The sequence below is a fragment of the Ursus maritimus genome, unplaced genomic scaffold (genome assembly GCF_017311325.1).
Source record: "Ursus maritimus isolate PB19 unplaced genomic scaffold, ASM1731132v1 scaffold_24, whole genome shotgun sequence".
Classification (NCBI taxonomy): Eukaryota; Metazoa; Chordata; class Mammalia; order Carnivora; family Ursidae; genus Ursus; species Ursus maritimus.
The window spans coordinates 45,921,007-45,945,058 of NW_024424897.1; the positions used below are offsets into that span (position 1 = coordinate 45,921,007).

Below are 24,052 nucleotides of genomic sequence, written 5' to 3' on the forward strand. Positions count from 1 at the left end.
GCCTCCGACCAGCTGGCCGCGGCTGCTGCAGCTATCTGCTGCAGGCGACTCCCCTCGCGGCTGCTGCAGCTTACCTGCTGGTTCCAGACCAGCCTGGGGGAGAGAGTGGCCTCCCGACCAGCTACCGCGGCTGCCGCAGCTACCTGCTGTGGCGACCCCCGCGGCTGCTGCAGCTATCTGCTGGAAGTTCCCAGACCTGGCCTGGGAGAGTGGCCTCCTGACCAGCTGGCCGCGGCTGCTGCAGCTTACCTGCTGTGGCGACCCCCCCCCGCGGCTGCTGCAGCTTACCTGCTGGTTCTGTGACCTGGCCTGGGAGAGTGGCCTCCTGACCAGCTGGCCTCTCTCCTAAGGGCCTTTGCTGCCAGTCTCCTCCCCACGCACAGGAGAATGGACGTGCCCGCTCCTTTCTCTCAAGACCACAGAAGAGCTGTCAGACTACAGTCCCAGCCATAGCAAGTTCGGAAAGGTAGCAGGGAAGGGATTGCGGCTCCATTCCCTCAATGAGGGAACTAAGGCCCAGGATGGAGAGCATCTCATCCATGGTCACCCCCCAAGGATAGAAGCCAAATTGGTCAGAGAACCCAACTCTGATTCCAGGCTCACAGTTTACACCACTATCCACGCTGCTCTCCCCTCAGCCCTCTGGATCTTCTTCCAGCCAAACCAGCTCTAGGGATCAGCTGCAGGTAGAGACTGCCCATCGTACCACTTCCCAGGATGGGCAGGCATGAGGGAGTCCCGGGTCTTGCCTGGGGATCCCTCTCCTCTCTTACAGGCACAGACAAGCCTGCAAGGCTCACAACAAATCCAGAACTGGGGCATAAATGGGGTGGGAGACAGGGCTGGCTGGCACATTGGCCCTCACCCTCCTGTCTTCTGCACATCAAGAGGAAACTTCTGACCTGACCTAAAATCAAATCCTTCTTCCAAAAGAGAAGTACACCCCTGACTAGGATCCCAAAACCTGGTTCTAGTCTGGCTCTGCCTCTGCCTCCTGTGTGACCCTAGGATGGAGAGTGGTTGGGTCAGATGATCCTGGACTCTGGAGCTAGGATAGCTCTAAAATCATCCACAAATGGACTGTGCAGCTGAAGTGGTTATCAGAGGTCATCCAGTCTGATCACCACTCCCAGCATCCTTGAAGTGCCCCAGAAATGCCACCCTAAAGTGTCCCTACTTGTCTAGGCTCCTCAGTAGTGCATCTACTCAACCAATATTTATTGAGCTCCTACCGTGTACCAGGTGCTGTTCTAGGAGATGGGGATTAAACGGTGCACAAATGGGCAAAAATCCACTTGAAGAGCTCTTGTTCCAGTAAATTGGTCAGACTGGCCCCAAGGATTGGACCATAGCACAATGAGGCCATTGCTTTCCCTGTTCCAGACAACACACTGACCTTCACCTGTAAGATCCTCGATGGGAGGAACTACACTTGCATTGTCCTTAATTCTCCAGAACCCAATACTTGTTCTGACACTTAGAACACTTAACTGAACAGAGGAGCAGAACTAATGGATAGCTAATGTGTGAAAGGAAGGAAAAACTGCTGGTCAGATAGATGGACAGATGAGTTGGATGGATGAATAAGACGGATAGATGGATGGATGGATGGATAGATGGGTGAATGGATGCATGGATGGCTGAGGAATGAGTAGTTGGGTGGGCAGATTGGTGGGGAGATGTAGAGGCTGGTGGAATGAACCAATAAAAGGACAGACCAACACAAACCTCAGCTGACTCCTGTTGGGCTCTCTGTTGCCCAAAGCTTTCATCTTTTTCTCAGTCTTGCCCAAGAAGTTGAGGAAGGGTCCTTTGCTTCTCCTCCAAGTCCTCTCCTTCTCAGGGCCTCCTCCCAGAGTCCAAAGGGGCCTCAAGGATGGACCAGGAAACCAGATCATGACAGCATCTATCTATTCCAGGCCTGGAAACCAAAGAGCCCAAGGGAGTGGAGGAAATATATCCTCATCTCACCATGAAGTGTACTCCTTTGTCCTGAGGGACTGTGTTGAGCCACCAGGACACGTACTCATCAACTCACCCACTCTGTCTCTCATCGTCTCACCTGCTCCTTCACTGACCCACCTACTTACTCAAAAACTACTAATATGCTCTGTGTAGGAAATGTGGGAAGCAGGGAAGGAAGAGATGACCCTTCCAGGGACCCTGTTCTCAGAGATCTGTGGCTCGGGAAAACCCCCAGAAGCAGAGAGGACAGCACGAGAAAAGCTTTTATGGCAGAAGGCAAGGACTTTGTTGGAAGAAGGAAGTCTTCAGTGGCTGGGAAGGAGAGTGGTGAAAGCCAGACTGGAAAGACCCCTGACTGTGAGCAAGGACCCAATTCCTGGGACAGGGAGCTGTAGACCATGACAGCCCATCCCACACATGCCTTATTTGCCACTGCACATGCCACATCTCCCCTGTCACCATGACAGATGGTGATGTCTTGGCCACGTGACATCCTGGCTTCTAACCCGCATCATATGCTGTTTGTTTATTCCTACCTTTGATCCAGACCAAAGGCACCTCACAGGTGTCATTAACTCAGGTGAGCACGCAGCTCTATACCATCTCTCCTTCATTTATGTCCCTTTGAAGACGAAGAACTATCCCTGAGCATCCCCAGGGCTGGGAAGGAGGCTGTGTGACCAACTACTTTGTCCCAAGGAATGCTCAAGTGCTCTGATCTCCAAAAGGCCAGCTCCTCTGCAGCCTTCATCAGCCCATGTCTCTACCCCAGGGCATCGCCTTGCCCAGGATCCAGTAAAGAGGCCACAGTGGTAGCTGTTCATGAGAAATAGCATGATGATTCAGGAAAAGCTCCAGGTCCAAAAATCTCTCCCTACCTAGACTTCTTGGTACCTTCAATCCCACCATTAGTACAGATTTCCTTACTGGTCAGACTAGCCTTCTTTATTTACATTGAATATTTTCTTTTTTTTCTTTTCTTTTGTTTTCTTTTCTTTTTTTTTCTATCTAGGCTGAGTCCAATACTCAGTTTTGAGGGAGATGCCCAAACCTTCAGGGAGAAGTAGGCACTTGAGGGTCCACAAAGAATGCTTGGGAAGAAGATGTTACTGCCTCATGAGACAAAGGTCACACCTCACACCCAGGCCGTTGGCTGTGTGAGGCCATAGGTAGAGCTGAGTCTGAGGCTAAGTTCATGAACAGGGATAGGCTCAGAAAAGGCAGCTTGACTATGGGAAGATCATCCCTGAAGATGGGCACCAGAATCCCTCCTGTGGCGTCACAACACAGTGCCCAAGCCTGCCCATCCTACCTCTTCTTGGTGGGGGTGACCTCTGCTGACCTCTTCTCCTGCAGGACGGCAGGGTTCCCACTGGGGACGGCAGCTCTTCTGCCCATGAGGGGCACCATCTCCTTGGGGTGGGCATTCATGGCTGGAGCACAATCATAGCACAGATGCGTAGGGTGAGTGGGCATGGAGGAGCTTTGGGGCCTTCAGACGCCCATGTGGCACTAGGTGGTCCCTGCTCATAACCCCAGGATGAGGAGCTCACTCTCTACCTTCCCAGGCTGCCAGCTCTTCCCAGGAACAGAGAGACTGTCCCTGTGATTTATTCTGTTCCCTGCTCCAGCATCTCTGCCCCTGTGCATCCTAGCAGAGCCCAACAGAGCTTCCAGGCAGAGACCACGATGCCTTTAGCTTCTCTCAAGACAGCATCACCCACCAATCTTCAGGTGAACTCCCAAGAATTAGCTCTGCTTGTTCAATGTCCCTATCAGAATTTCGTGTTCAGCGATATCTTCAAGAGAATAGGACTATAACCTCCTTTGTTCTAGACACTATGCTCCTAGTAATACAGCCTCTGGCCTCTTCCGTGCTTCAGATTTCTTACCTTTGGTGGTCTCTGCAACTAAGACACTGATCATCTTTGTCTCATCCACCCAGAGCTGAGTGCAACCAGCCTTATGGCTATCTGTCCATTAGACTCCCTTCTCACCTGAAGGGAGCAGCTGAGCCCCCTCCCTAGGGGCAGAGGAAGCAGCCCTTCGGTCCTGACCTGGTTTACTGATGCTCAATACAGGCTGTACCCCATGCTGGGCTCAGAGGGATGTGCTGGGGAGAGGAACTTACATATCTTTTGAGAACTCTAGGGGGACCTTAGAGGTTTCTGTGCAGAGGAAGGAAGGACAATCCAGGCAGAGGGGAGAGCCTGAGCAAAGACCAGGTGTCAAGAAAGTTAGCAAGTGGCAAAGAGCTGGTGTGGCTGCAGAGCCTGGGGAGCTCCTGGGGACCACTGGCAGTGAGAGGCTCCAAAAACAGGTGGGACCATGCAGGCGGGGCCTGGGATACCGTGAGGAGTTGTAGCTGGTCAAGAGCAGCAGGGCATGGGAGGGCCCTGGGTTACACAGGAGACAGCCATGTTAGAGATAGCAGACTGTATGGGGGATGAAGGAGACTAGACCACGGAGCTAGGAGAGGCTGCTGTGGGAGCATTGGCATGGGGAAGGCTGGGCTGGCCATATAGGATGAGATGGACAGGGCAAAGGGTTGCGTGGACAGGAGGTGACTCTGCAGTCAACAGGGAGCCATTCTCAGCTTGAGCAGCCCTCAGAGAACTCCCTCAGGGTCATGGAGGTAGGGGCAGGGGACAGACTTCTGTACGAAGAGCCCAGCTAGGTGGGGTGGACCTATGGCCACAGGTAATCCTGGCCCAAATAGGAAGGCTTCCCGGAAGAAGTATCCAGAGCCGTTTGTCATCACACTGCAGTGAGGTTTGGAAATGGGACAGCTGCCCTCCCCAAAAGTAAGCAGCCCTGGGAGAGGAGGAGTTACCCAGGGGAAGGCTTTGGCTTTGGAGTGCAGGGACCTTGAGGCAGGGACCTTTGAGGAGGGGCCTTGAGGTCAGATAGATGAAGTATCCTACTGAGAGAATCGTGAGCATGCAGGTCCCTGGCCATATCCACAGTCACAGGATGAGGATGGGTGGCCTTTGCCAACTTCCTCTGCCCGAAGTGGTCCATGGACGAATAGAGCTAAAAGGCTGAGCTAAACCAAGAGTGAAGGAGAGGGATGGAGGGCATGTCTCTTACCCCTCCCTGGGCCTCTGTTTTCCCTTCTGATAAATGAGTTGAAAGGACTCCCAAGGACCCTAGAGCTCTCCCCCATGACAGCTGGCTGCTCCATCCTCCCTGCTCTGGGCCCATGAGTTGGGGCAGTCCTGGGAAGCTGGGGCAGGAGAGGGTCAAGGAAACTCTGGGCTGGAACTATAATTAGCAGTGATAATTAGCTCCCTGAGTCACCTCATAAACTCCGCATTCTCACCTGCGGGACTCTCTCACTGCCTTGCCCTCCCTCTCTGGGTTTGGGCTTCCTCACCTGGGAAGTGCCTCCCAACCCCTGATACTGACTGCAGTGGCTTTTCCTGGAAGACACACCAGGCCTGGGGGCCACAGGAAGCCCGTGCAGCTGCTGGCTCAGCACCTATGAGGTGCCTAGGCCTTGTCCCTCTCAAGCTCTGAGCCACCTCATCTTATCCTGAACGCCCCCCTCACACTCCTGCACTGGAGAGCCACATCCTGGGGCCTCCTGGTGAAGACAAGAGCCTCACCTTTGCCCCTTGTGGCTGTGAGCCCTTCCCCCTCCCTAAGATCTCCAAACCTCAGGGAAGTTTCCTGAGTCCATCAGAACCTATGCTCTGGCACATTCCCTGGGCCAAGAGCTCACCCCTCCTGCTAGAATCCAAGCTTCTTCCCAACCCCTCCCCCAAGGCCTATCAGCAAAGGGCAGATGTGGCCTAAAGGACCCCCTTAGGTCCTCGCTCTAGGGTCCCCTAGGACCTTGGAAAGCACTGGCTGCCATGTGTGGTAAGGACTCACCTGGTGAGGTCTGGGTGGTAGTGGCAGCCCTTGCTCTGAGATCACCGCATGTCCTGGGCCCGAGGACCCCTGGAGGGACTGTGGCTGAGGCGGCGGGAGGTTCTCATCATAGGCAGAGAGATGGCTGAAATGAGGCGTCAGAGGCAGAACTGGCTGGGCCACCTGCCCTAGGCGTCGGACAGGCCACACCCACCAGCCATAGCTGCAGCGCCTGCCCACCCACATGCCCTGCCTGAGTCACCCCCACACCCACACGGCAGCCCAACCTAGGAGAAGGCAGGGGAGGCAGCAGGTGCCAAGGCCAAAGTTCTGGTCCCAGCTCTTTTCTCTCTTATATGTGATGCTTCCCATCACAGGCCCCAGTTTCCCCAACTGGGAAATGGGAATTACAATAGCTACTTTCCAAGAATGCTGTGAAGAGTCAAAGAGACCATGCTGGTGGGAGAGCCTAATGAATGGTCAAGTCAGGGCTCTGCCCTGAGCCCTAGGAGGAAAGGCCACAGCTAAGCACTGGCCTGGTTGATCCCAAGATGGCCAGTCCCAAGACTTGGTATTTGTCCTTCAAAGTCTGGGATCAGATCCTTTTAGAGACAAAGGAAGTCCCCATTCAAAGCTTACCACCAGAAATTATGCACTTCAGACCTTAATGTCAGACAGCCTCACCGCTTTCTGGCTATACGACCTTGAGCAAGTCATTTCTCCCATTTCCTGTCTGTGAAATGTGCATAATAAACCTACCTTGCAGGAATGCCCGGGGGGCTCAGTCGGTTAAGCATCCGCCTTGGCTCAGGTCATGGTCCCAGGGTCCTCGGATCCTTGCTCAGCAGGGAGCCTGCTTCTTCCTTTGCCTGCCACTCCCCCTGCTTGTGTGTGCTCTCTCCCTCTGACAAATAAAAAAAAAATCTTAAAATACAAAACAAAACCCTTAAATAAAATAAAATAAAATAAAATAAAATAAAATAAAATAAATAAATCCACCTTGCAGAATTACTTGAGAAAACACATAGAAAGGACTTGAACAAGGCCCGGGGTACAGAAAGAATAAACAGTGACAGCTATTAATTCTTACTGGTTTTGTCATCCCAATCCATTCCCCCAGCAACCACCTGGGCCACCTGCGCCCAGGCCAGATGATGGGGAAGACTCTGTGCCCTCCCTCCTCACCCAGGCTGCCTCTGTGAAGGGGGCGGGGCAAGGCTGGGAGCCCTGACTGTCTCTTGTCATTCAGGAATTGCACACCTGTTCCCTCTGGCAGACAGGACTGGGAGGGAGCAGGAAGTCTTGCTGACAGGGATGGCGCCCATGACTGATGCAGCAGGGATTTCCCCAACTGCCATCTGGGGCAAGTCCCTCCGTCCCTCATCACCACAACCTGCCAGGCCTGGGGAGAGGCAGGAGGCAGGCTCAGGCTTCTGACCATAGGGAGCAGGACCTATGGCCAGTAAGGGACGGGAAGCCTGGCTTCAGGACCAACAGGCTTTAATGAGGGTAAATGACGGGCTGATTTTGCAGTTTTGCATCAAGGGCTCCTGAAGTTCCCACAAACATTGCCTGAAACTCCTTCATGACCTTGGATCAATCATAGTCTTCCCTCTAATACTCAGTTAGTTTCCCGTCTGACTCAGCCCCTTGCCCCTCTCAGCTTGCTTCTCACTGCCTCAGAACCCTAGGGATGAGGCTGTTGTCAAATTTCAGTGTTCACATTTTGCCTGGTGTTAGCACTTTATCTCAAAGGCCAGGCTGGAACTGCCCTAAAAGGCCCCTGTCCTCACCCAAGGACACACACTGTGCCCAGCAAGAAGTAAGCGGAGCCTTCTCTGGTGCGTGTGGGAGCAGGGACCAGGTCTCCGACAGAGTCAGAGCCACCAACCACCCCCCACCTCCAGCCCCTGCTTCCACCCCAAATACAAGGAAACAGCAGCTCCTGCCCCTTGAGCTGGTCTATGTTCAATCCCAGTTAATCCAACACATGGTGAGAGCCCACAGTAGGAGACAAGGCAGGGAAGCAAAGGCCAGTATAGGGTTCAGAACTGAAGAAGGTGGTCTCCACCCTCAGGAAACTGTGGGCCACACAGGAGACAGGCTCAGGCAGGAGCCATAACCCCACCAAGCAGTTTGTAAGAACAAACAGGCTCAGGTCACTGAGGAGGAAGGAAATCCCGCCCATGGGGAAGTGGGGGATGGGCTCAGGGGAGGGAGAGCGTTTGGGCTGGACTGGGAAGGAGGGAGGACAGTGTATACTGGGAGAGCGGCAGGAGCAGGACTGGGAAGCAGGAGAACCAGACTGGGAAGCACGTTCGAGGCGTCATGATGAGCCTGGGTGAGCAATGTACAACCTTGGTGGGGTATCAGACAGGACCTGCAAGTCGGGCCATGAGCCACTGAGTCAGCCCCGACCCTTTTTAATCACAGGAGGCTGCACTGGGCCAGCCTTACGGGGTACAGAGCCCTGTTGAAGATGCTCTCACCCATGGGGTCAGGCAGGGAACTGACCCGGCTGGACTGGACCGAGTCAGCCCCTCAAGCCAAAGGCAACCCTTCACCAGCGGAAACCCCGGCTGCGCTTCCAGTGGAGCGGGTGCGATTGATTCCCACCCTGTGTTTGGGGCCCACACGGCACGGTGACAGGAGTGTGAAGCCAGGAGTCCGGCCTTCCTCTGCCACGCCTGGAGCCCCGTTAGAAGCCAGCATTGCCCACTCAGCCTTGGCCACTATGTGGGTGACTTTTAGTGCTCAGTCACAGCTGCCCCAGGGCCTGGGTACCCAGGAGGACTGACAAAGTGCCCTCCACAGTCCAGCTCCTCATACGTTGGAGCAGCACGAGCCATGCCGTGCCCACCCTTCCTCAGTGAGCCATGCTGTGCCCATCCTCCAGCTCCTGTGACAGTGCACGGAACAAGTGGAGCCTAAATAAAAAGACAACAGTGACAGAAGGAACCTTCCAAATGGGCTGCGTGAAGCAAAACACCAAGGGGAGATGCAGCCTGGGGCCGGGGAGGGACATGGCGGTGAGAGGAAAAGGGCATCTTCTGGACATTCCTGCCCCAATCCTGCTTCCCAGAAGCCCAAATTTTAGGCAGCCCCTAGACATCTGCCAACATACCCTACATGGCCCCCATCTCACCAGACTGGTGTCAGTGTCTGTCTACCCTGGACTGTAAAACCCCCGACAAAGGACATACCAGGCAGGAGTGAAACACCCTTACCTCCTCCCCACACCTTCCAAACCCTGCAGACATCAGACCCTGGTGGCAGGTGCACAGCTCTCCCCTTGAGAAAGAGGAGGAAGAGAGGAGGAAGAGAAGAGGTCTCTGTGGGGTAAGTGCATGCGGCAATGGGCCAACCCCTTGACCTGCCCTAGGAAACACCCCACTTGGTGCAGTGAACAAGGAGGGAGGACTGGGAGCCAGGCAGAACTTCATCAACACCCTCGGGCCTGAGCAGCACCCCCACCGGGGATTCTGGCTTGTGGCTCACCCTGCCTCCAGGTGTTGGAGGGAGGGGTATGGGGAGAGAGAGATAAAGAGACAGTGACAGATACAAAAGGGCCAAGAACAGGCTAACTTGCATGTGTGTCCTTCTTTAAACAACACAGGTTTACACAAAAGGTTATGATCGTTTATTTTAGCAAAGAACACCCACAAGATTCCTTACAGCTCTGAGTAAGTTTGAAAGTTGATCTAATTTGCAGAAACTTGCAAATATCTGACATTCACATGACACCGTCTAAGGAAGGCCTACAGGAAAAGTGAGGGGTCTGAGGCCCACAACACAACAGGAAGCAGAGAGCCCTCGTGTGTCTGCTCCCCAGGGATGGACTGGCATGCCCCAGCCCGTTCTCTGCCAGATAGCCTGGCACTGGTTAGGTTCCAGGCTTTGGAGTCAGACTGCCTGGGGTCAGACCCAGACAATGCTGTTTACTGGCTGTGTAACCTTACCAACTGTCCCAGCCTCGATAGGGCCACACACACACCCCAGAGCCAATGAGCTGTGGACCCACAGTGACTGGCACAAAGTTCACACTTGATATGATATTTATTTTTTTACTTATTACTTATTTACTTATTTGATGAGTGACAGGATGGATGGAGGTGGAAGTATGTACCACTGCAGGGGAGCAGGACTATGGTCACCACAAACGGAAGATCATTAAAAAACTCTTGCCACGTGCTTCTGAGACATGGTTCGGTACTTTTATCTGAATAGCAATAGAGCTAATGTTTTTGGAACTGTGATGTATCACACAGAAGGAGGAGGTCACTCTGGCAAAACCTGATTCTGGCAGAGCTGGAAATAGGGCCAGCCTCCCCACCTTCTCCTAGGAGTAAATGACATCATCCCTAGACCATTCTGTTCAGGGGAGGCATTCAACACAAAACAGAGAACAGCTTCAGCATTTTACATCAAAGGACATGTTCTGTTTTGTTCTAAGAGGTGTTTGCCTGGGCCTCATTTACTTTTACTCCTAGTAATATAATATAAAACAAAACAGGGGCAGCGCATATGTCCACACAAAGATTTATCATTCATGATACTTAACAAAGTCAATAAAAATAGGAGAGCAAAATCCTTTCCTGGAGGGAGATTCACTTGGGGACAGTGAAGGTTGGATGACTATTTCTTCCCACGCATCCAACAATGCTTCCCGCAGCTTGTCCGGAGCAGGTGAGGACGGTGCCTAGGCAGGCACAGACCAGGCCAGGCTGCTCAGAGTGCCCTATTGTTCCCTACACAGTGGGATATTCTGAGGCCCAACAGTGTTAAGAGTACCCTAGAGGGGTCCCTCACTTCTCCCCTAAAGCAACAGGATCCTTGAAGACCTCAGCATCTTCTGGCTTGAGGGACCCTGCAAAGTGCCTCAGATGAACTTCCTCCGGCTGGGCAGGGTGCCTTTCTCTTGTACTTGTGTCTCTTAAAAGGGGGACCAGGGCAAAGTTCTTCCAGTTTCTTCCTGAAACTAAAGGGTAAAACATCATTACTACCTTGGATGAAGCAAGCAGAAATAAACACATATTTATTGGCCTTACCAACTTGTTGGTCTCTTAAAGGAGACCCAGACATTTTGGTGCTTCCTGAGACACATGGATAGGTGCCATGTCCTCTTCCCTTACTTGCTTAAGGAGACTTATCCACTCTGGAAGATCCTAAATTCTTTTCCTTCACCTCACCCTGACTTGCAGGGACCTCATGAGTCTATTGCTTGCCTTTCCCAGTCTCCACTTCCTCCCTGCCCACAGGGGAGGGAGAGCAGATCTCCACAGAGCAACACTGGGGCCTGCCCCATTGTGGGTCCACATCAGGTCAGCTGTAAGGTGATGAACACCAGTCAAAGAATCAGGATTTAGGGACCAGGCCCCACCAGGGCACAGCAGATTGAGAACAATGCCAAAGAAACCATGGTGACATTAGGCCTTGAATGGGGCTCTCATGTGTGGACAGGGAACTCCTGAAGAGAATCCAGTTGTCACCCCCATAGCCACCTCCAGCTTCCCAGCCACCTAGCAAACTAACAACCAAAAGGGGAAGCTGTACATGTTCTCTTCCCACTGCCAGAGCCCTGCTCAGCCAAGTCCTCTGATTGGCCAACCTGGGTCTAATCTCACTGGAAAACTAGACTCAGTTTATACCTCCTACCCTCAGGCCATAATTTGGGCTCCTCTGCTGGTGTCTAACACTGACCACATGTCAAAGGCATCAGGAATATGGGAGGCTGGGCCCATCATGACCACTCCAGCCAAATCCCCAGGTCTTGGTGTTCACCCCAGGCCTGCAGGCTGACACCAGCCTGCCCCCAAACATAGTCTTATATCAAGCATCAACTGCTGAAGCAGGATCCCTTGGGGAACTCAGGCATTGAAGTAGGACTTCATGGGGATATAGACCAGGTCTCACTGAGACACAATCTTCTGGCTGGCTCATTGTCGAGGACAAACAGCCTCAGAGACTGCTTGGCGCAGCTCTAGCTCAAAGGCCCTGAGAGGAGGCGTGGGGCTCCCAGTGCCCACTTCCCACAGTCCTGATGCCAAGACTCCTTCAAGTGCCCTCTCTAGCTCAGCTACTGACTGCTTTCTTCCTTGGCCTTTCTCGCACGCATTCTTTCGCCCCTTCCCAATCATACACACTCTGTGGGTGGGAGAGCTCCTTGTTATCTGAACTGTATGACTATTCATTACTAAAGTTTCCACTGCTACAAAGTTGTACAAAAAAAGCAAAATCCTCAGGAAGTACTCACTAATTATAAATGTGAAATCAGGGAACCTCTAACCATCTCCTACCCCAACCCAAGTAACATGAATGTGTATATCCCTGATACATATAAAGATATGTCAATATCTTTATTAATATCACAGTGAATGTGCAATGTTATAAACGCCAACAATGTCACGCAAACACAATGCAAATCAACTGCAAAGTAAAACAGCAAATCTTTAAAAGATGTGAGGTTTCATGAAATCAGTAAGACTGATATTAGAAAACTGCTCAAAGTATAGGCGAAATCATCTTTGAATGGCTCTGTGACAAAGTTAGACCAGTAACAACTGAAGAGATAATAAGTATTATGGCATGACACAGGAAGTGCTTCTAATGAAACTAGTAGGAAAATTACAGGATTGCAGGAGGCTTTTGATTAAATAGATTTCTACTTCTAGCCCTGATGGAGTATGTGGTACTGGGCTAGCCACCCTGTTGTAAACAACCATAAAACAGGACAAAATACTTGCAGTAAATGTTTTCAGGCATAGGACACAGACTGAAAACTGCAACTGCTGAGAAAAACTGAAATTCACAAAGTGAGCCTTGTGATCGCCCTGATACTTTGCATAGGGACAGTTTCTCTGACTGTGGTGCAGTGAGCTGGAGTCCAAGCAGTACCTCTGAACTAAGGAAGAAGAGATCAGGGTTTGGGGCAGCTGAAGGAGCTAGAATCTGTGAGACAGGGCACAGAAGAAGAGGAAGAAGAGAGCTGTGGGGGTGCAGGTCTAGAAGTCTCTGGTCTGGGGGCTGGACTGCGTAAGTGAGACTACATAAGTCTTACCAGACAGTGGCCGCTATAGGGCTGAAAGTGGGATAGAAATACTAGAAGCTGAGCAGTACTGAGTGGAGAGACCTCCTTAACACCTTTTTTCTACTCTGAGGATCAAGTTAAAATACCAGAAATGCCCTACTTACTCTACATGCCCTAGAGTAAGGTCTACACAAGACCCACCCTAACAAAGCCTAAAACTAAACCCTGACAAGATCCTCAGTGGAAACAGTTTGGAGGTTGAGTCCCACAAGTTTTATGGAATTGGCAAATACCTTGGCATTTCACAGATCTGCCATAATAAAGTTTTAAACTTTATCACACAAGTTCAGGGTGATTCATCAATAACTGAACTACCAACTAAAACAAAAATTCAATTCGGTTCTCTACAACATATTATACACAATGCCCAGTATACAATTGAAAGTTACCAGACATGCAAAGAAACAGGGAAATATAACTCACAATTAGAAGGAGAAAAAGCAGTCAATAGAAACTGCCCCCAAGATGGACCAAAGGTTACATTTAGTGGGCAGAGAATTTAAATGAACTGTAATTAATATTTGAAAAAAAACCCAAAGGAAAATAGGATCTTGATGAGAGAACAGCTAGAGAATCTCAGGAAAGAAATGAAAACTGTAGGGGCACCTAAGTGGCTCCGTCGTTAAGTGTCTGCCTTCAGCTCAGGGCGTGATCCCGGTGTTCTGGGATCGAGCCCCACATCAGACTCCTCCGCTGGGAGCCTGCTTCTTCCTCTCCCACTCCCCCTGCTTGTGTTCCCTCTCTCGCTGGCTCTCTCTCTCTCTCTGTCAAATAAATAAATAAATAATCTGAAAGAAAGAAAGAAAGAAAGAAAGAAAGAAAGAAAGAAAGAAAGAAAGAAAGAAAGAAAGGAAAACTGTAAAAAAAGAATAATAACCAAATAGAAATTCAAAAGCCAAATAGCATAATACTTGAAATGTCAGTAGATGAGCTTAATAGTAGTTTGGAGATGGCTAAGGATAGGATCAGTGAACTTGAAGACAGAACAATAAAATTATCAAATTTGAGAAACAGAAAAAAAATCAAGGAAAAATAAAGCCTCAGAAACCTTCGGGACAATATCAAATGATCTAAAATACATGTAGGGGCACCTGGATGGCACAGTCAGTTGGGCATATGACTCGATTACAGCTCAGGTCATGATCTTGGGGTCCTGGGATCGAGCCCTGTGTCAGGCTCCACACTCAGTAGGGAGTCTGCTTGAGGATTCTCTTTCTCTCTCTCTCCCTCTTCCTTTGCCCCTCCCCCTCCTCTCTCTCTGTCTCTCTCTCTCTCTCTCTCTCTCTCTCTCTCAAATAAATAAATGAATTTTAAATAAATTAAAAAATACATGTAATTGGAGTTCCCCCAAAAGAAGATAGGGGCAATGAAGCAAAATACATATAGTTTCCCAATTTGATGGAACACTGATGTACAGATCCAAGAACCTCGGGCAAACCCTAAACAGGGTAAACTAAAGAAAACCAAACCTAAGCACATTTTACTCAAACTGCTGAAAACCAAAGATGAAGAAAATATTTTGAAAGCAGCCAAAAGAAAAAAGATAAATTACATACAGGAATGCAAATAATGAGCAACTTTTCGTCAGAAACAATGGAGGCCAGAAGATACTGGAGGAAAAGTTAGTGTTGGAGTTTTTTTTAAAAAGAAAAAAATATCTGTTAACCCACAATTCTTTACTCAGTGAAAATATCCTTCAAACAAAAGAATGAAATTCACATTTTCAAGTAAACAAAAGCTGATATGAAACTAATTGACAACAATAGAAATTAGACAAGTAGTTACCTGGGATGGGGAGGGTGGAATTGATTACAAAGAGGCATTAGGGTATTTCCTGGCATGATGGAAATGTTCTGTATCTTGAGTGGGGTGGTGGTCGCCTGAGTATACATTTGCCAAAATTTAGGCAACTGTACATTTAAAATGTGTGCATTTCATTGTATGTAAATTATCTCAGGAAGGTTGATTTTAAGTTTATAAAGTATAAAAAATGAGTTTCCCTATGAAGCAATATCAAATATGAAAGATGCACTATCATGCTATCAGGCAAGTTGATCTGAAAATTGTGCCGCTTGCCCCACCCTACCAAAAAAAACCCCAAACTGTCAACATCTGATTCATTCTTTGTTCAAAAATTAGTAACATCAGCAAAATAATAAAGTAGGCAGCTCCCAAAACCTCGGTCTCCACAAAAATATCAAAAAAACAGACAGAAACTTTGGAACCAATGTTGTCACAACTCTGGGAAATAGTCCAAGGTTTATAGCAAACAAGCAAATGCTGAATCAATTTTTAAAAATCAGTGTAAAAGTGGTAGGGAAGTAAAACTATAGAACTCTTACAAAAAAAATAGGGGAAGATCTTCAAGACATTGGATTTGGCGAGAATTTCTTACACATTACACCAAAAAAATAGGCAATAAAAGAAAAGAATAGATAAATTGAGCTTCATCAAAATAAAAGCTTTTATATCAAAGGACAACTCACAGAATAGAAGAAAACACTGGCAGGTGATATGCCTGATAAAGGATTACTATCCAGAATGTATAAAGAACTCCTGTAACTCAAAAACAAAACAAATTTTTAAATGGGCAAATTGCTCGAATAGGCATTTCTCCAAAGAGTACCTATAATGACAAATGAGCATATGAAAATATATTCAAAATCATTACTCATTAGGGAAAATCAGATCAAAACCACAATGAGATGCTACTTCACATACATTAGGATGGCTACAACCACCACCACAAAAACCCAGAAACAGCAAATGTTGGTGAGGATGGGGAACCCTCACGTATTGCTAGTGGGAATGTACAGAAATGCAGCTGCTTTAGAAAATAGTTTGGCGGTTCCTTAAGTAAGAAATGCCATACAAATTAAATATGCTGCAGTTAAAAAGTTCATAGTTGGATCTTGGGAGCCGGCGGGCAGTCCGCTGCGAGGCGAGCTACCGCCCCTCCCTGCCCCTTGCCTCTAGGAGCCCCCTCGATGCTCTTAGCTGAGTGTCCCGCAGGGCCCGAAGCGTTTACTTTGGTTTTTTGTTTTGTTTTGTTTTGTTTTTTTAATGATTTTTATTATATTATGTTAGTCACCATACAGTACATCCCCGGTTTCCGATGTAAGGCTCGATGATTCATTAGTTGCATATAACACCCAGTGCTCCATGCAATACATGCCCTCCTTACTACCCATCACCGGTCTATCCCATTCCCCCACCCCCTCCCCTCTGAGGCCCTCAGTTTGTTTCTCATAGTCCATAGTCTCTCATGTTTCATTCCCCCTTCTGGTTACCCCCCCCTTTCTTTATCCCTTTCTTCCCTAGCGATCATCCTAGTTCTTATGTTCCATAGATGAGAGAAATCATATGATAGTTGTCTTTCTCTGCTTGACTTATTTCACTTAGCATTATCTCCTCCAGTGCCGTCCATATTGCATCCTCTCAATCGATGCCGAAAAAGCATTTGACAAAATACAGCATCCTTTCCTGATTAAAACCCTTCAGAGTGTAGGAATAGAAGGTACATTTCTCAATCTCATAAAAGCCATCTATGAAAAGCCTACTGCAAATATTATTCTCAATGGGGAAAAGCTGGAAGCCTTTCCCTTAAGATCAGGAACTCGACAAGGATGCCCACTCTCGCCACTATTATTCAACATAGTACTAGAAGTCCTTGCAACAGCAATCAGACGACAAAAAGGGATCAAAGGTATTCAAATTGGCAAAGAAGAAGTCAAAATGTCTCTCTTTGCAGATGACATGATACTCTATATGGAAAACCCAAAAGAAGCCACTCCCAAACTATTAGAAGTTATAGAGCAATTCAGTAACGTGGCAGGATACAAAATAAATGCTCAGAAATCAGTTGCATTTCTATACACGAATAACGAGACCGAAGAAAGAGAAATTAGGGAATCCATCCCATTTACAATAGCACCAAAAACCATACGTTACCTTGGAATTAACTTAACCAGAGACGTAAAGGACCTATATTCTAGAAACTATAAATCACTCTTGAAAGACATTGAGGAAGACATAAAAAGATGGAAAGATATTCCATGCTCATGGATTGGAAGAATTAACATAGTTAAAATGTCCATGCTACCCAGAGCAATCTACACTTTCAATGCTATCCCGATCAAAATACCAAGGACATTTTTCAAAGAACTGGAACAAACAGTCCTTAAATTTGTATGGAAACAGAAAAGGCCCCGAATCTCCAAGGAACTGTTGAAAAGGAAAAACAAAGCTGGGGGCATCACAATGCCGGATTTCGAGCTGTACTACAAAGCTGTGATCACAAAGACAGCATGGTACTGGCACAAAAACAGACACATAGACCAATGGAACAGAATAGAGAGCCCAGAAATGGACCCTCAGCTCTTTGGGCAACTAATATTTGATAAAGCAGGAAAAAACATCCGGTGGGAAAAAGACAGTCTCTTCAATAAATGGTGCTGGGAAAATTGGACAGCTACATGCAAAAGAATGAAACTTGACCACTATCTCACACCATACACAAAAATAAACTCCAAATGGATGAAAGACCTCGATGTGAGACAGGAATCCATCAAAATCCTAGAGGAGAACATAGGCAGCAACCTCTACGACATCGGCCAAAGCAACCTTTTTCATGACACATCCCCAAAGGCAAGAGAAACAAAAGATAAAATGAATTTATGGGACTTCATCAAGACGAAGCGTTTACTTTGAAAAAATTAGAGTGTTCAAAGCAGACCCGAGCCGCCTGGATACCGCAGCTAGGAATAATGGAATGGGACCGTGGTTCTATTTTGTTGGTTTTCGGAACTGAGGCCATGGTTAAGAGGGACAGCCGGGGGCATTCGTATTGCGCCGCTAGAGGTGAAATTCTTGGACCGGCAAATTAAAAAAAAAAGAAAGAAAGAAATGCCATACGACCTAGCAGTTTCATTTCTACCCAAAAGAACTGAAGCATCGACTCCTGATTTCAGCTCGGGTCTTGATCTCAGGGTCATGAGATTAAGCCCTGCGTTGTCAGGCTCCACACTGGGTGCGGAGCCTGCTTAAGATTCTCTCTCCTTCTCCCCCACCCCTCCCTCCTGCCTCTCTATCAATTAATTAATTAATTATTAATAATAAAACCTGAAGGCGGGGAGTCAAACAGAATTGTGTACACCAATGTTCATAGCATTATTCACAATAGCCAAAAAGATGGACACAATCCTGATGTTGATTGATCGGATGAATGGATAAATAAAATACGGTATACACCTACAATGGAATATTATCGAGCCAGACACAAAAGGTGTGTTCCACCTAGACGAGGTACCTACCCTACGCAAAATCACAGAGACAGAAAGTAGAGGTTACTAGAGGCTGCGGGGAGGGAGAAATAGGAGTAGTTGTTCAATAGGTACAGAGTTTCTGTTTGAAATAATGGAAATGTTTTGGAAATAGAGAGTGGTGAAGGTTGCACAACATTGTGGAGGCAATTAACACCAATGAATTGTACACTTAAAAAATGGGTAAAAAGGCAACTTTTGTATTATACCTATTTTACCACAATTTCCTAAAAGCTAAAAACAAAGAATTAGAGCAGAATTGTAATTATAACTCAAAATCTGTTCAATACAAGCTAGGTTTGCTTCATTTTTAAGTAAATGCCCTCAATTAGACCTTTAATTTAACATGTGCTATTAAATGTTTGCCATCAACTGTTAAAGGACTGTTTTTCTGGTGGTGATTTTCTGCAGAGCATTTCTGCCCAAGGTCTATATACCTTTTACTCTTCCCATTCTTCCTCTGCCTGCCTGGATGTGTTCATGCAGGGTGAGTTTTTGCCTGTACCTGCTTGTGTCCGTAAGCCTCACAGACCTGAACGTAGACACTCGGTATGAGGAACGGGAAGAGGAGACAGGGCAGCCCACAAGGCCAGCTGTCCCAGATGGCTGTATATGGGATACACTGCTTCCTCTGGGGCACTTGAGGACAGCTTCCTGGGCCAGGGTGCTGGCAGAGCTGGTGAACATGGGCACATGGCACAGTGAGCTGTGCAGGAATGTGTGACAGTACACAAGGGGGCCTGGGACTGAGTGTGTGCAGGTGCTTGACCCTTGGAGCTGTTCCAGCATCCAGACTGTGGGGTGAAGAAGGCCTGCAAGGAGCAAGGAACCCCAAGGCTTCACCTGCCCAACATCAGGCCACCTCCATGCCACAGCACCCTTCCCTCACACCTCACCTCTGCCTGACCGCAGGGAGAAGCTCAGGGTGCGCTTGATGCCCTCGCAGTTGCCCGGGTCTTCATTGATGATACCTACATTGGTGTTCCAGGTGGTCCAGTTGACCTCATCCACCCTGCAGGGCAAGGAGACAAGGGAGATAGGAGCTGATGGCCTAAAAGCCATACCTAGCTTCCTAGGTTGAGGGCTTAGTGTCACAGGCCAATCTCAAGAAGCCTATAGACCAGGATGGGGAGACATATCTGGTAGGGGGAGGGCTGAGAGGGGCCTGCTTTTTGGACACCACCCCCAAAGCTATGTTCTCTGACTGCATCATGAAGCCCAGGGACTTTAAATGCTGGATTCCTGGTTCTGACCCTGATCACTGGATGACCTCTTTTGGACACTTCATTATCTAGTAGGTCTCCTATGCCCACAGTAAGTCCCTGATGTCCATAGCTGAGCCTTTGGGTAGCCCCCGTACCTACCTATAGCTGGCCTTGGAAGAGTCCCCTATGCTCATTACTGGTCCCAGGAAGCCCTAAGGCAGGTTTCTGTATCCACAGCTGGCTCCAGGTGAGTCCCCTATACCCACAAAGCCCCACAATGGCCTCTGCACCCATAGCTGGCTCTGGGTAGATCCCTGATATCTATAGCTAAGCCCCTGAGCTCTCTAAGTTTGCTTTCCTGCCTGAGCATTACCTGAAACACCACCTGTAGTCATCCTTGCCATCAGGTGTGTACCCCACTTGCAACAGCTTGCCTGAGCGGAAGGCCTTCCTCATACACTTAAGGAAGCTCTTCTCCGTGTCCAGGATAGTGATAGCTCTCTGTGAGAAGACACAGAGAGCACAGGGGCAGAGGGCTTATCCTGGAGCTTCCCTTGGATGCCAGTGGGGATTCCAAGATCAGCCTCTCCAGAGTTTCTCCCAGCCCCAGTGCCCCTAAGCTTCACCTCTAGTGACTTCTATATCAGGCTTGTTTCTGCAGCCTGACAGGTACACACTCCAAGCTCAGCCTATCCAGCCCAGACCTGCCCAGGCACTGCTGGTGCCTGCCAGGTTGGGTTGGGGCAGGGCCTCCTGTGAGTGATGTGGAGTGTCCAGCCCCAGACTCTTCCCTGAAGTGCTCACAAAGGGGCAGGTACTATAGTAGTTAGGTGCAGGGCCACAAGATGGGACTGCTTGGCTACTTGCTACAGATAGTCCCCAACTTACGATGGCTCAACTTAATGATTTTCAACTTTACGATGGTGTGAAAGCAATACACATTCAGCAGAAACCACACTTCAAGTTTTGAATGTGGATCTTTTCCCAGGCTAGCAAAATATGGTACAATCCTCTCTTGTGACGCGGGGAGGTCCCAGTCAGCCATGCGACCCCAAGGGTCAACAACCAGTACACTTAAAACCACTCTGTACCCATACTACCATGCTATTTCTCATTTTTATTATAGTATTCAATAAATTTCATGAGACATCCGACACTTTATGATAAAATAGGCTTTGTGTTAGATGATTTTGACTAACTGTAGGCTCATGTTAATTGTTCTAGGCACATGTAAGCGAGGCTGGGCTAAGCTGTGACGTTCAGTAGGCTGGATGCATTAAATGCGTTTTTAAATTATGGTGGCTTATTAGAATGTAACCCCATTGTAACTTCAGGAAGATCTGTAGTTACCTTGGACACAGATACCTAACTTCTCTGTGCCTCAGTGCCTTTATCCAAAAACGGGAACAGTAATGGTAGCCACTTGATAGTATTGTTGTGAGAATTAAATGAGAGGCTATAAAACACTTAGAACAATACCTAGTATAGAGTTCATGTGACTTAGTAAGAATGACACTTTTATTATTAGGTGGGAGGGTAGATATGGACCAGGTGCCTCAAAAATGCAGTTGTCAGGGCTCACCCCATTCTAGCTGTTTCCCCCAAGTCTGGTCTCTGGTGCCCACCCTAGACCAAGCTCCTGTGAGGTGGGCACCCCATGGGCTGAGCCCTCCATCGCCTGCTGCTGGGGACTGCCCAGCCACAGTAAGCATATGTCTGTGAACACCAGTTGGTGATGCTTGGGAGGGAAACCCTGAAGGAGGGACCAGAAGGGAGTCAAATGGGGGAGATGCTGCTGCTTGATCCCCCAGGGCTGCCTGGGCTCTCTGCCCTTCCTCAAACCCTGCAGGGGCTCACACACCTAGCTGTGTTAAGCAGCAAACAGAGCAGCAGATACCCTCCTGCTGCACATACCCCACCCACTGACCCACCTGTAGCTTCCAGATGTTCTTGCTCTCCTGCGCGATCTTATTGACAGTCTCACCCATGAGGGCAATGAGCATGTTAAGCAGAAGGATATAGGTGAGAATCACGTAGGCCAGCAACAAGATGATGAAGACAGCCTTGAAGTCATAGTTCTCGGTGAACTCCAGGTCGCCCATACCAATGGTGAACTTGAAGAGCTCCAGACACGTGGAATACAGGCTGTTGTAGGAGCTATCAGGTGGCCGGCAGCCAGGCCCTCGCCACCTGTGCAATGTGGACTCAGCTGGCACAGAGTTATTCTTCCCATCCTCAATCAGCGTCACCACCGCTACAGGGCATGGGGAGGGACAGGTGCAGCTGGATGGAAGCCAAGACAGATCCACCAACAGACACACCCCATATCCCAGGATGGGTCTGCAGCTGGAATGCTGCTTGGCCATAGGACACTTTTTTGTGAATTTAAAAACAGAAAAACAACCTCCTACTTCAGCACTATCAGCAAACTGTCGTAGTTTACTTGATCCTTGCACAACATGGGTTTGAACTGCATTAGTCCATTTATACACAGATTTTTTTTTCAATAAGTACAGGATAGTACTGTAAATGTATTTTCTGCATGATTTTAATATTTTCTTTTCTCTGGCTTACTTTATTATAAGAATACAGTATATAATATATATAACATCTAAAATATGGGTTAATAAACTGTTTATGTTATTGGTAAGGCTTCCGATCAGCAGTGTGCTATTATTAAAGTTTCGGGGGAGTCATTTGCAGATTTTTGACTGTGCAGGGAATTGGTGTTCCCAATCCCCATGTTGTTCAAGGGTCAACTGTATACTGTTTTGTTACTATAAGAACTTTATCATCATCTGCTATGAAAAAACTGTTAAATATGCAAATCTATATATACAATGTGAATACAGTCATCTTTGTGCAGCACACAACCTGCCTAACTTTACATATCAGTTCTGAATCCACACCCAGCTTCTCAATCACACCCTGTCTGCCTGTGCCCCTTAGACGGTGACCCAGAGCCAACTCATTCCAGAATGACGGGGACTAAGCAGCTCAGAGCAGAAGAGCCTCTTGCTGCATGCTACACCTTTCTTTGGGAAATATAACCTGGAGCCAAGAGCTTCTGTAGCAGTTGTGCCCCATGGTTACTGCATATCCGGTATCCATTAACCCACTTGGCCAAATCCCTTCCTGGGGGTACCAACATACCAGGGCCTTCAGACCAGGTGCCAGAGCCCATACCCATCCCTATCAGTCAAAGCTCCTAGTCAAAGCTGTCCATAACTCCAGGACAGAGATTCTGAAACAGGCTGTGAACCACGTAACTACAGGACTCCGACGAGGATCAAAGCAGAACCAGGTGCCCAGAAATGCCGTGGATGTGTCAGAAGGGCACAGGAACCTGCTTGGAGAGGATGACTCCTCGCACAATCTCAGCATAGTAATAGTGAAGATTATGACCCATTTAACAAAGTGAGAAGCCATGAAAAAGAAACAAAACCAGAAAAAGAATCTGTGAGGCCATGCTGATGTAAGTAATAAAGGAATGTAGGAGAATGGAAAGCTACATTGGAATGCCAGCTAATGAATGTAGAAGGAATGACAGAGCTAGAAAACCATCACCTGGCAACTATTAGGATTAAGTGATTCAAGTGAGAATCATCAGTGGATGCTAAAACTACCAGTTGAAAGTTTGATGAGAAACAGGATATTTACCTAGTCTCAAAGCATCTCCTCACAAATTACTTATTGATTCCAAAAGGAAAAATAATTACTTGACAATAATCTAGCAGACCCATCAAAACCAAGTAATTAAAGTTAACATCACCAGAAATGGGCGGGACTCTTGAGACAATGCACTGAGGAAGACATTACTCATTACTTCCTTGATATTCTGATAAAAAATGCATACCTGAATCTAACTGTGAGGAAACATCAAACAAACCCAAATTGAGAGACATTGTAAAAACTAGCCTTTACTCATTAAAAATGCTAAGGTCACCAAAGACAAGGAAAGACTGAGGAACCATTCCAGGTTAAAGAAACTAAAGAGACATGACAACTGAATGTTAAGCATGATCAGGAATTTTCATTTCTGTAAAGGACATTATTAGGAAAATTGGTGAAATCTGAATAAGGCTGGTAGATTAGCTAATAGTACTGTATTGATGTTTATTTCCTTATTTTGATAATTATATGTTGTTTATGTAAGAAAATACTCTTGTTTTTAGGAAATGCAGACGTTATGCAGTGGTAAAGGGCTGATCACGTCTGCAGCTTACTATTTTTTTTTTAACTTTGGTGGTGGTATTTTTTACTTTGGCACGTGCGTGTGTGTGCATGTGTCTGTGTGTGTGTAGCAGGGAGAGAATGTGATTTTAAAATGTGGTATAATTTGGGGAATCGGGGTAATAAGTAAAGAAAAGTTATTTGCATTATTCTTACAAGTTTTCTGAAAATCTGAAATAACGTCAAAATTAAAATTTAAAAAGGGGCACCTGGATGGCTCAGCTAGTTAAGTGCCAATTCCTGATTTTAGCTCAAGTCATGATCTCAGGGTCATGAGGTCAGGCTTTGTGCTGGGCATGGAGCCTACTTAAGATTCTTTCTCCCCTTCTCCCTCTGCCCCTCTCCTGCTCTCTCTCTCTCTCTCCCCCTCTCGCCAAATTAATTAA

General features: G+C 47.9%; 2 protein-coding genes across 3 annotated transcripts in view; both read right to left on the reverse strand.

Annotated features, from left to right (window-relative positions):
- The window catches only part of TRPV3 (transient receptor potential cation channel subfamily V member 3), a 31,520-nt gene extending 25,459 nt beyond the window's left edge, over window positions 1-6,061 (reverse strand). For both annotated transcript variants that reach the window (XM_008695256.2, XM_008695255.2), the window contains exon 1: window positions 3,278-6,061. In XM_008695256.2, the coding sequence (XP_008693478.2) occupies window positions 3,278-3,441 (164 nt within the window). In that variant the 5' untranslated portion in view covers window positions 3,442-6,061. The remainder of the gene's footprint in view (window positions 1-3,277) is intronic.
- A 3,380-nt stretch (window positions 6,062-9,441) lies between these two features.
- The window catches only part of TRPV1 (transient receptor potential cation channel subfamily V member 1), a 29,691-nt gene continuing 15,080 nt past the window's right edge, over window positions 9,442-24,052 (reverse strand). The window contains exons 12-15 of the mRNA XM_008695251.2: window positions 21,365-21,687; window positions 19,807-19,934; window positions 19,125-19,240; window positions 9,442-10,798 (exon numbers count right to left, since the gene is read on the reverse strand). Coding sequence (XP_008693473.1) covers window positions 10,626-10,798; window positions 19,125-19,240; window positions 19,807-19,934; window positions 21,365-21,687 — 740 coding nt within the window. The 3' untranslated portion in view covers window positions 9,442-10,625. The remainder of the gene's footprint in view (window positions 10,799-19,124; window positions 19,241-19,806; window positions 19,935-21,364; window positions 21,688-24,052) is intronic.